Source organism: Seriola lalandi, unplaced genomic scaffold (genome assembly GCF_002814215.2).
Source record: "Seriola lalandi dorsalis isolate HSWRI2012SDOR001 ecotype SW California unplaced genomic scaffold, Sedor1 jcf7180002054928, whole genome shotgun sequence".
Classification (NCBI taxonomy): Eukaryota; Metazoa; Chordata; class Actinopteri; order Carangiformes; family Carangidae; genus Seriola; species Seriola lalandi.
This window is the reverse complement of record NW_019525480.1, coordinates 546,322-558,832: the sequence shown is the minus strand read 5'-3', so window position 1 is coordinate 558,832 and position 12,511 is coordinate 546,322. Positions and strand designations below refer to the sequence as shown.

General features: G+C 46.5%; 1 protein-coding gene across 1 annotated transcript in view; it reads right to left on the bottom strand.

The window, feature by feature from the left end:
• Window positions 1-12,511, bottom strand: part of chd6 (chromodomain helicase DNA binding protein 6) — a 93,733-nt gene that overhangs the window by 4,553 nt on the left and 76,669 nt on the right. The window contains exons 31-41 of the mRNA XM_087170104.1: window positions 10,508-10,586; window positions 9,317-9,374; window positions 8,141-8,513; window positions 7,306-7,514; window positions 6,466-6,563; window positions 4,255-5,088; window positions 3,845-4,099; window positions 3,194-3,503; window positions 1,690-3,069; window positions 1,284-1,435; window positions 460-723 (exon numbers count right to left, since the gene is read on the bottom strand). Of these exons, the coding sequence (XP_087026230.1) occupies window positions 460-723; window positions 1,284-1,435; window positions 1,690-3,069; window positions 3,194-3,503; window positions 3,845-4,099; window positions 4,255-5,088; window positions 6,466-6,563; window positions 7,306-7,514; window positions 8,141-8,513; window positions 9,317-9,374; window positions 10,508-10,586 (4,012 nt within the window). The remainder of the gene's footprint in view (window positions 1-459; window positions 724-1,283; window positions 1,436-1,689; window positions 3,070-3,193; window positions 3,504-3,844; window positions 4,100-4,254; window positions 5,089-6,465; window positions 6,564-7,305; window positions 7,515-8,140; window positions 8,514-9,316; window positions 9,375-10,507; window positions 10,587-12,511) is intronic.

The window sequence follows — 12,511 nt, the reverse complement described above, 5'->3', positions numbered from 1 at the left end:
ACAAACTATATGTAGGTGTGTGTGTGTGTGTGTGTGTGTGTGTGTGTGTGTGTGTGTGTGTGTGTGTTAGTGTAGTGTGTGAGCAGCAGCCTCTGTTGTTTTGCTGTGGTATCGTGACATCCCTAGTAATGAGCCACAAACCTTACAAGGATAAATTACATAATATGTATGTAAGAATATATATCAGTTAAATACATTAATTAATCAGTATACCGGATAAGAGATATATAAAACCTATTTCCGCTGATTGTGATGATACGTTTAGCAGAGTCCTTGTCTATTAGCCATCAAGGAGTTATCAGCACTATTAGCATTATTAGCAGTTTAAACTGGACACCACTTGTATGAACCATGGCATGAGACAGTGGAGATACATGAAGACGGATGAGAGATACACTGATATGCACCACAAAGGGAATTCATTTGATTTGATCCTCAGGGTCGCAGGTAAGTTCTCACCTTAGGTAGTCTTGTAAGAGGGGGAGGGATGGAGAACCCCAGTCCGGGGCTTGTCTGCTGAACTCTGGCCTGGCCCGGGACGGAGCTGGAGGCTGTGGTGGGGAGGAATCCTGCCCGGTGGTGGTGGTGCTGGGCTAAGCTGTTGGCCAGACAGGAGTTGGCAGTCAGGGAGCCGGGAGAGTCGTGCTGCTCGCTCGGCCAAGGCCACTTCCCCTTCAGGATGGCGTGGCAGATGCTGTCCAGGCGGTTTATGATCACCCGGTCCTACAGGAGGGTGGAGGTGGGGGGCAATTCATCAGTAAATGAACTGAGCTAATGACATGAATGGGTATACATTCCTTTAAATTAAAAATCTGAGTCTAATAAAATGAGTAGAAGAGCAACAAGGTGCCACAAAAAAGAATCTCTTTATAAAAAGATATTGATGACAGCAAGTACCTCTGTAGTTAAAATGTTTTCTTGTTTTTCTTTTACTTAAAGAAAGAATTTTTTTTCTCTCTTTCTATTGCCGGATGATATCAGGAGCAGAAAACAAGAACCTGTGGCTGCATCGTGAAAATCTTAAAATAAAAATGGGGGATTTTTGGCAGAAAATGAGTACAAACTGAAATCAACAATGTGTAGCCTAATAAAGAAAAAGGAAGGTTTTTAATAAGGAAAAGGAAACTGCCTTTAGCGGGTGGTGCACTAAGTCTTATTGATGTTTCTTGGAGAGGAAGATAAACTTTTAAGTACTAAACATCTGCAGCTTTTTAATACAAGTCATAAAAAAAAACAAAAAAAAAAACAAATTCTAGAAAGACCTTAAAACAACAACTCGGTACCTTTGGCCATTCAGAAAAGGAATAAAGTGCTTTCTCCTGCAGGAGCTGAGCGATGGTCGGCTCCCTGCTGTCGTGGAGACTGTCGGGAATCTCACACATGGAAACAGGAGTCGCAAACCTGGGGCTGCCCGCGTAACCTTCCACCACAGGCACTGAGGAGGAGGAGGAGGAGGAGGTGGAGGAGGAGGAGGAAGAGGAGGAAGAGGAGGAAGAGGAGGAAGAGGAGGACAGGTTTAAGCTATTAGATAATTTGCCTTTTAAGAAGTTTCTTGTTACTACATTAACACATTACTACAAAAGGAATTCAGTGATCTTACTTTGCTGTTTCAGGTTATTTAATCAAATAAAAAAGACAAACTTTTCTTTTTGATGGTTAACCTTTAAAACCCAGTCTGAGTCTTCTTACCTGGTGTACTTGGCCTCTCCTCCTTCACTTGACCCTTCACCAGCTGGCTCTCCGAGGTGTCCACCAGCCCGTCCGCCTGCTCAAGCTTCGGGGTCAGGACCGTGCTGTCCGCCTCCAGCAGCTCCTGCTTCGTCTCAGCTTTGATCTCGGGCAGACCTGTGAACTCCAGGTCCTCTGGCTTGGCCTCGGGTTTGATCTCAGAGCTGTCTGGGAAGGCTGCGAACTCCAGACCCTCTGGCTTGGCTTCGGGCTTGATGGCAGACGTGTCGGGAAAAGCCGTCAACCTTAAACCTTCTGTTTTTGTCTCGCTCTTCAGCTTGGCTCCATCCGGATACGCAGCAAACCCGAGTGACAGCGGTTTGGCTTCAGGTTTGATTTCGGCGCCAAAGGCTGCAAACTGGAGGACCTCGGGTTTACTGTCTAAGCTCTCGGCCTTCATGGGGAGGCTGAGGTCTTCAGGTTTGGCCTCCAGTGCTTCCTGTTTCACGGGATAGTCTAACTGCTCAGCTTTGGTCACCAGGTCTTCTGACTTAACGGTGTAAGCGAGGAACTTAGCGTGTTTGACTTCAGAGCTGTCAGGGTAGATGGGTAACACCTCCTCAGCGATCTCCATCTTTGTCTCCTCGACCTTGATCGGCAGCTCCAGTTGAGCTGGTTTCCTTTCACCAACACTGTCCGGCGAAGGAGAAAATTTAAGACCAGGCGGTTTTGTGTCAGCGCTGTTTTCAGGCAGAGCGGCGGCGATTTTGATTTCGTTTTGTTCAAGCAGATGCTCCTTGTTGTCCTGATCGAAGGAGTCCTCAGCTGTTCCGTCATAGCTGTCCTGATCCATGGAGACTTCAGTTTTGACTCCAGCCTTCCCGCCGGTGGCCTCGTCAGACTTGGATTCTATTGTAACGGATGAAAGGGAAGCAGAGGAGGGCTTCACGCATTCGGAGTAAATGCTGTCAAGCTCCATCTCGCCGGCTTTGGCGTTCGACTGTTTCGCTGCCTTCTCCGCCGTTTGATCGCGTGACTGAACGACCTGAACGTCCATCAGAGACACATGATCCACCTGCCCCTCTGAGATCTCATCCACTTGATCTGAGAGATCCGTGTGCTCCACCGAACCGTCCTCTCTGGACGCGTTCCCCATCAAGGCTCCCGATTCGATCGAATCTTCCATCGTCTCTTCCTCCACGGCCTGATACAAAATCAACCCGTCCACCTCCTCCCCGGGTTCCTCTATAGACTCAGGACACTGCTCCAGCTTCCCGAGGTAAGGATGCACGTCTGCTTTGTCTTCTGCCTGACGGAAGCTCTCCTGAAGATCCATTCTCTCGTCCTGCTCCGGCTCTAACCCATCGATCTGGGCCATGTGTCCCAAACTGTGGTCTGCACCTGTGAGTATAAAACATCAAGGCGTGAAGCGGAAAGTTTTTAAAGATTATTAGAAAAATGAGACGATAAAATAAAGTGAAATATGTTTGTTGAACTCGGTGTCACCGGGTCAGAATCAACACACCTCGGTCTGAATCGCACCGTTCTCCCTCCAGACTCGGACCTCCTCGTTTTTCCACCGTCCGCCTCGACAAGTCCTCCACGTCTTCCTCCTCCTTGTCGTCGAACTCGAACCCCGCGCCTACTTCCCGCTCCTCCCCCTCGTCCACGGGATTGGTCAGGCTCTCGGTGACGTCGGGGTGGCCCAGCCTATCCTGCGGCTCGTGGGCGGTGATGTCAGACAGAGAGAGGGGAGGAGGGGGCACGTAGGGCGGAGGGGGGCTCGCTGACAGGTCTGTTTGATCCGCGCTGGGTTCCTCGCTCACGCCGATGTCCTGGATCAAACCAAAGAGTCAGAAACAGATTCACTCACTCAGAAATATAAAGTGATTTTCAGTCGTGCAATCACATAATGGAGATATAATGATGTTTTCACTCTCAACATGCTTCACTTCACTTTTTCCTTTTAATTTAAAACTGAATTAATAGATTTGGTAATAATTTCAGCCTGTTTGTCTGTTGCCTGCTCCACAGAAAACATTACTACACTAATGGCTTCAGATTATTGTCACCTCCGGGCTTGTGATTACACAGGCAATTTTATTTTAAATGCTTCTGAAATCCTTATCATTTACTACTAATGTCACCCCAATGGCGTGGGACGCGAAAACCCAACCTTAAAGAGCATGTAGCTGGAGGACAGCGGCTCCACGGAGTCTCCTGCGGAGGGGTGGGAGGGAGAGGACGAGGGCGGGAGGCCCAGGCACTCCTCCAGGGTTCCACCTTCCTCCGCTCCTCTGTCTCCCCCCTGCGCCTCCTCGTCCTCCTCCTCCAGGAAGCCGGTCTCCAGCGCGGAGGGACCCAGGATCGGATCGGACTCGTTGAACATGTGGTGAGCAGGACTGGAGTGGTCCGTGCCGTCCCAGGGAGCCTGCGGGGAGCGAGGTGACGGGGAATAATCATGTCAAAATAAGGAGGTAGGAAAATTTATTTGACAACAATATTGATAATTGATCCTGTTATTAAAAAACTCGGATGATCCAGCTTCTCAAATTTGAAGATTTGGTGTAATCTTACGTTGCGTACCTGTAACTGGTCCAGCTCCACTGATGGCGCCATCAGCCCAGTCTCCTCTGACGAGCCCTGCTCACCAACGAGCACGTCACTCCTCAGTTTGGAGTCCAGGTCCGTTCCCCCGACACCGTACGAGTTGAGCATGCTCTGACCTCCCGCCGCCGAGTTGAAGGGGAAGCCGTTGAGGGCGTCTTTGGATGCCTTCCCTCCGTGTAGGGCGTCTGCGGACATGGCGTCGTGCTGCAGGGAACTCAGCTCCAGCGTTTCGTCCAAAGGAGGACAGTCGAGGAAATCTCCCCGCGACCCGGGGACGATTCCCAGGCTCGGTGAGGCCGAATCGTGGGCGTCCAGCGGCGGAGGATGGAGGTGAGGGTGAGAGGAGGAGGAAGAGGAGGAAGAAGGCGAGGGAGCTGATGGAGGCACAGTGTGATGCTGGTGGTGGTGCTGGTGGTGGTGGGAGGACTGGTGGGGGTACTCAGGAGGCTGAGGGGAGTGGTGACCGAGCCCAGAGTCGTACAGACAGCAGTGAGGATGAGGCAGCTGCGGGTGAGCCGAGGAGGAAGATGAGGACGAGATCCCAGGATGAGCCGCCAAGCCCGGATGGTGAGGGTGGTGGTGGCTCTGAGGATGGATGTGAGAGGGCTGTCCCCTGACGTAGTTCCTGTGAGCCTCCAGGAAGGTCAGCTGCGGGTCGTTGAGGATGTAGAAGTCGGTGCGACTCAAGCCGTGGCGTGCCGCCCCGATGAGGAGGTCGCGGTCGTGTTTGCCGGTCTCCCACCAGACCGGGAGGTAGAGCGAGGGGCGGCACAGCTGGAGGCGGGCCGAGAGTAACGGGTGACGGAGAACCTGGGAGAAGGAGGCGATTCAACGAGCAGGAGGGTGGAGACAGAAACCAGAAGAGGAACGAGTGTTAGCCATCCGAATATATATATAGAACATTTCAACACCAAATATACTGACAGTTACTTCCTGTTTCACCATCACACCGACCAAAGTCTGAAAGTAAAGACTATATGATCTAGAATGATCAATTATTATATCAGGCTTTTTCAACACTTCCCTGTATATAACAATAATTCCTGATGATATAAACAAACTGTTTCAGGGGAGGCTCAGTGAATGGAAGGGGAAAATATTAGTAGTTATTACATTAGTTATCAAAAGATCACATAAATGAGCCTAAATGTGTGTGATTTGGTTCAAGAGATTCAGCAGTTTTTAGGAAATTTTACTCTTTCTCCCAGAGTCAGAAACTGATAAAAGCCCCATGATCTTTTTAATGTCTCTGGTTTAGTCTCAAGTTATTTCAAACAGCAGCATTCGGCCATCTTGGCTCAACTGCTGAGTGTCTATGGGATCAAATAACATAATCGTGATCCCACAGGCAGATACCCCTGGCATGTTGTTTTTTTATATTTCAAAGACCCACGGCGAAGATGTTGATAAAACTAGTCTTTGTTTAGAAGAGACAGTCGTCAGGTATTTAACTACAGACTCACGAATGAAGGAAAACAGCAGCGTCCAGCATTCATGAGTACAGTACAGAAGCTACTTCCTGTTTGATCAGTTTTCTTTCCCTTTCCCGACTCATGTTGTTCATCACTACAAGTCTGAGAGCTGCGGTTTCTTTTGCATGTATGTCCACAGTTTGAAAGAGTCAATGTTCCAGATGTGAGAACCGGGGCTGATGGGACATTTTACGCCTTTGTTATGTTGATAGTGTTGAAATACAGAAATACAGTTCCCATAATGCTTTGGGTGAAGCAGGCAGCTGAGGGCTTTGCCAGAGTCGTTTCACATTGTGGTGAATCTGAGGCGGAGAGAGTCAGGCCGCATTAGTCAGCAGCACTTCCTGTTTGATGACTGTTTACACTGTGTAACACGTCTACGCATTGATTACGAGTCTTTTTTTTTTTTTTTTTTTTTTAAACGATTGTTCGTCTTCTCCAGAGTTTTGATTTGCGACGCTGAAGTGAAGGAAACTATTTCTGACACGATTCGATCAAACGCTACAGAGAAAAATAATAAATAAAAAAAAATCAAGACAGGTGAATAAGGTTCATGTGAGCATCCATCGCCGCATCGAAACCAACCGGCACCCTCCTCCACACAAACAGCTGCGCGGCTGGAGATGAACTTTGAAGTCAGTTTTTCTGATTCTTTTGAGTCACAACAGTGAAAAGCAGCATTAATGATGAAGCTTTGTTCCTTCAAAGAGCCCACCTGCTCTCTGATCTTGCGGAGCAGCTCGATGCGGTACAGAGTCCGGGCCGCTCGCTCCTCCGTCAGAGGCTCCACGAGAACGCTGGGGTCCACCAGACCTGGAAGAGACGAGAGGGGGGAGAAAACAATGAGGGGGGGGGGGAGGAGTCAACATTATCATGGAGCCGGTGAGAGGCAGGAAGATGCAGAGATGAAGGAGGGGGATGAGAGAGAGAGGGGGTAAATAAGTTCAAGTGTGTTCGCGTGATGAGTCTGTGATTCATCCCACACATGTAAAGCAGCTTAAAAAGTGTGTGTGTGTGTGTGTGTGTGTTGTACATCCTCCTCAAAACATGTTGCACTGATGCTTTTATCATCGAGGTGAACAAATACATGTAGGCAGTTAATATTAAATAAACCCAGTTCACATTCATTTCACATTTGAGATGATTTATATTTTAACTCATAAATATACATTTTCTGATTTGTTTAATGAGTTTGGATTAACTTAAAGATTCCCTCCAATGGAAATAAAGTGTTTAACAAACCATTTTTATGAGAGAAAACCACGTTTAACTAAATATTAATCATAGTTTAAAACATGTCTGGAGAGGAACTCAAAGGTTCATGCGCTGAACTCTAAATATTCTCTGCAGCTCGACTCTGTCAGCACCTGGAACGACCCGATGACAGAAGCCTCTTGTAAATGGTGCAGTGTCAGACTTTATAGGTTTTCACAGTCAAACTCGTATTTATCTTGTAAAACCAGCCAATAACATAAATCAGGAAGCCGTAACCCTGCAACATTTGAACCACTTCATCAGATAACACGTCACGTCTGTGTGTGACCGCGAGCGATACCTTCTTCCTTCCTCGGCGGCAGCTTGCAGGCCGTCCTGCACATGTTGACGAAGGAGTTGAAGTATCTCTCCAGACTCTCGTCTGTCTTCCTCTCCAGTCGGGCCAGCGCTCTGAACTGGGACCAGTCGAAGGTTTTCCTCTCGGGGTCGTACACCACCCCGAACGACGACACGGTGCGGTAAAAGTCTGCCTGCTCCCGACGAGTCCACCTGAGACACCACACAGGAGACAGAGAGAGAGAAAACAAAATGATCGATCGGAGAGAAAGTTAGAAGATCAGTCCAATCAGCTGCTGCGTAGTCGGCATAGAGAGGCGTATCTATGGAGGCAAAGCCCGACCTCGAGCTCGTGAGGCAGAACCGAGGACTTTCTTCTAATGAAAGTAGCAAAGGTTTGTCCATAAAGTTTCTATATTCGTCACATTCAGGCCTGAAAATTCAGGAAATCTAACGACAGAGTCTGACCAATCATCTTCCCTCACCGCCTGAGAGAGGAGATGTAAAACTACACCCAGACGGTTTTTATATCTTCTGATTGATCAAAACAAATAAAACACAGAAGAAGAAGAAAATATGGAGCTTTGAATATGAACAACAGAACTCAGGACTTTTGATTAATGCAAGTAAACTTTATATTTTCAAGTCTGAAAATTTGAAATTTCAACTTAAGGATGCACCATGTGACATGACATGTGACCGTGACATGATATCCTGTTCAACTCGTTGTTGACTATTTAGATTTTTAGTTCAGCAGCCATTTAAAACATCTCTAAATTTGATATAATTTGTGCATTCATCAGTGAATCTCTGTAGCTTTGAATCTCCAGTGTCGTTACCTTCTCTGCCACTCCAGAAACAGCGGGTCAGGCTCTGTGGCGACCACCGAACACCTCCTCAGCTCTTCACCCAGCTGCCACGCCAGCGGCCCGCCGGCGTGGTGACCGTGAGAGGCGCCAGTCCCTCCCATCCCCATGCCGACGAGGCCGTCGTGGAGAAGGAAGTCGTGTCTGAGCAGCGGCTCGCGGCGTAGCGTGAACCTCTGGTAGGCGGTGATGAGGCGTCGTAAACGCGCCGTCAAGGCGGGGCCGGTGGGCCACAGCGGCCTGGCCTGGACCACGTGCAGCGCCGCCACACCCGTCCCTGTTCCTGTCGTCGTCGTGGTGACCAAAGTGCTGTCTTGAGCGCACAAGTCACCTGACATCTGGGAGTCTGAGGAGAGAGACAACACAGCGATGATTTGACCGTAATTACTGCGCCCTGCCTCTGACGTCTGGAAATTCATCTCAAATTTAGATTAAACAGAATTTAAATTAAATTCTCATTTAATCCTGATCATTGAACAGATGAGTGAAATTCCCACTTTAAACCACAGAACTCATGAGCTGGAAATTGCCAAAACCAAATCAATCAGTGCAGCTCCTCCACCTGTAGGCCCCCAGGTTTTAAAGTTTAATTCACTCAACACTGAAAATGCAAACTCATACTGCAGCTTTCCATAAATATCCCATCTCCAACCACCTGCATGTGTTGAATATAAAAAAGCCTGAAAGAACACAGACGATTTTCACAATAAAGTTCAGTTCAGTTCTTCCATTGACACGGGAGCAGCGGGCGTTTGTGTCCTGAGTGTGGATGTGTGAACCCGCCTCTCCCTCCAGACTGCAGTTCAACCATTAGACCTTCATTAAATGTATCTGCTGAGACTGTGAGCAGCATTGAAACTATCAAAACTCATTTCACACGTCTGGCCACCCCTGAACTCTGCAGCGCCGGGCTGAAATCAAGACTTCCAAACGTCGAGGGAAAGCTCCTCTCAGACTGAACGGAGGGAGAGAAGTCGTCCAGCGGAGAGATATTATATCATCATGTCGGACTCATTACAGAAACATGATGAGTTTAAACTTCCTGCAGATCTCACAGGGAGGAGTTCTGCAGAGGCGGACATGTTGGCATGTGTTCATGTGTGTCTATGGAAAACAGGTTCATGCGTGTGATAACTGTGTGTGTCTCACCTGGACCTGTGCTGTCAGGCTTGTCTGAGGTGTCGGTGCTGGAGCAGGTTTCCTCTCCCTGTCGGTTAAAGACACACAACGGTCCGAAAAGAGAATTAAAACGACAACACTGAATATACAGATACTGAAGCTATTTTCTAAGTTTTGTATTTTTTTTATCTGCATGAAAAACCTGAAATGCAAGTGAATTTCTTTTTCCTTCCTAAAACTTTTCACAAGAAAAATTACCCCCAACCTCAAACAAGTTTTTTTCCTTCTTTCTTCCCAGAAAAGAAAATTTCACTTGCTCTTCAAGGTTTCCACAACAGACACATAACTAAAAATCACTAACTAACTAACTCTGACACACACCCACCAGAAACCAGTCACTCTTTCACCATGTTAAAATCAGTATCACAATATTATTAGGAATATTTTTAGATATAATAATGTATGAACTGAAATACATAAAGCATATATGCATTTAATGTGATAAACTGTGTCTCTACTCTCATTCAGCACAACAGACAAAACTCTTCAGAGGTCTGAAATGTGTTTCCTCTATTTTCATTTATATGTAATGAGAGAAACTGAAAACAAAAAATTAATCTTATTTTTTTTTTCTTTTGTTTGTTTTTTTGTTCACAATCATAAACTCTGATCTACAACTAAAAAGCTTTTACAATCACAAGTTAAAGCGCTAACGTACTTAATCAGTATTGATTAGTTACATAGATACACAGATGTATGTCGCATCTCTTGGAGAAACTGATCCTGAATCAGTTCCACGAACACTGTGTGAGATTTTTCACTTTGAATTTTCTTAATAACATCATCATTTTAACTTTCTCTGCTCCGGTATTAAATGTTGTTATCGACTAAAATGCATCATTAACTCTACAGAATTGTTTCTACGGCATCGTGAGGCCACACACACACACACACACACACACACACACACACACACACACACACACACACACACACACACATTTCTGTTGAAATCATCCAAAACTCATCTTTTCTTTTTGTCCCCAAGGACATTTTAACCATCACCACACAAAATGAATGTTTGTATCTCAAGAGACTGTAGTGAAGTAAATGAGGATGTTGAGAGAGAGAGAGAAAGAGAGAGAGAGAGAGAGAGAGAGAGAGAGAGAGAGAGATCTTTTTAAATACTAATGTGGCGTCTCTGGAGACCTTCGTCTTCACCTTGCTGCTCTCGTCTCTATCCTCCCCTGCATCAGCCTTGCTCTCCGTGTCGTCCTTCGCCTCCTCCGTTTTGCAGACGCTGAGGAAAGAGAGAAACGAGAAAAGCTTTTAATGACAGCGACAGCTCGGAGTCCCGCCGAGCTGCCAGGTGAACGGCCGAGGGACACACCAACGTTCTGCGAGTTCAAACATGTTTAAAACGCCGCGCAGACACGTAAACCAATAACATGAGAGCGCCACCTCCAGCTGTTTGTCTGATGGCAGCGTACGAATGAAAGGAAGAAAAATATCAAATATCAAAATATAATAATATCTGTGTAGAAAACTAGACTGTAAATATCAAATACAAAGTCACAGTGTAAAAGTATTTAAGAGCCTTTAAAACAGAAACGTGTGAAAACTACAAAAACATCCGATACACAGGAACCACTGAGAGGACACGAGGACGCGACCCGGTTCTGTAAATCACCGTTCTTACTGTAGAACTGTGAAAAATAGAAGAGATCTGCGCGGCTCAGTGTGTTTTCGTTTTATGGGTTTCTGACAAACAAACAACAAAAATCAGAGGAATCAGTTTCCGTCAGCAAACTGTCGCTCAGCAGAAACACTTCATCAAGGTCCAAAGAGAAAATCTTCACATTTCACAAAGCTACTTTTAAGAAATATTACAGCTGTGTTTAAAGGGTCACAGGTCAAAATGCACAAGAAGAAATGATTTGTTGAGAGGAGTGAAGGTCAGTGCGACTAACGTGAATTAAACTGGATCCTGGATATTTCTGTGCTTTTGTCGAGACATTAACTCATTTGTTTGATAAACAATAAATGTCACCAAAAGTCAATTTACATCCACTTCTATAAGCTCTGACAAGTGCTTTCCAAAACTCCCCAAAACCTTCAAGCTTCATATTATAGTATAAGGACATATTTTTTATATTTTGTGTCTATATTTATCTTTATTTCTACCTTTAGCTTTATAATCTACTTCGTATTCCCTGTTCTCTGCTGAAGGAGCAACTGTAACTCAACCTCACTTCCCCCTGTGGATCAATAAAGTATTCTGATTCTGATTCTTCATAAAAACCTGCTGTGATGTGATGTGATGTGGAGGGAAACAGCATTTTCTCTCACGTCCTCTGTGTGCACAAATCCCTTCCCTGTAATTTGTCCCTTTCTCTGTATTTGTTTATTTTCCGCTCTCTGTCCCGAGCCTGCGGAGTGAACTCCTGCCGGCTCCGCGCTCCGCTGGGAAACAGCTTCAGGTTGAACAGGTAACAAAGCGAGTGACAACTTCAATTACGCAGAGGAAGAGGATCAAAGCTTCCTGTTCAAACGTGAGCGCCTCGTCTTCATCGCTCTGCCGTCAAGCCGCCATAGAAAATACATTTCCCACACTGTGTTTCTTCTTCTTCTTCTTCCTCTTCTTCTCTGGTTCTCTGTCAATTATTCTCTCTGGCTTTTGTCAGAGCAGGTTCAGTGAAACGACCAGAAAATGACTCGAGAGCCTGAAGTCGCCTGAAGTCGCCCCTCCTCCAGGGGGAGCACTCAGAGTTCAGTGGAGGGTTAGAGCTGAAACTGAGGAGTGTGTGTGTGTGTGTGTGTGTGTGTGTCAGTCTGTTAGCCATCATTAAAACATGATGCTGTTCAGACAATAAAACCCCTGATATCAGCCTTTACATTCAGATTTATTTATTTCACACTCAGATTTGTATCTCTCTGTGTGTTTAATCTCGTCCTTCACACTCAGAATGTAAAGCAGGTGTGTGGGCGGGGAGGTGGAGAGGTGTGTGTGTGTGGGGGGGGCAATAAAAAACAAACATGGCATCAGAGCAGACAGGATATGTTTTTCACACCAGCGTTGGCGCCTGCTGCGAAAGCTACTAGAGAGACGGAGAGAGGAGACGGCTTGAGGGAGGAGGGAAAGATCTGCAGGGGAGACGAGAGCCCGACCGGCTGGACCGTCGCCATCTGGGGCAACAGCGAGCAACTGCCCCCGGGCCCTAAAAA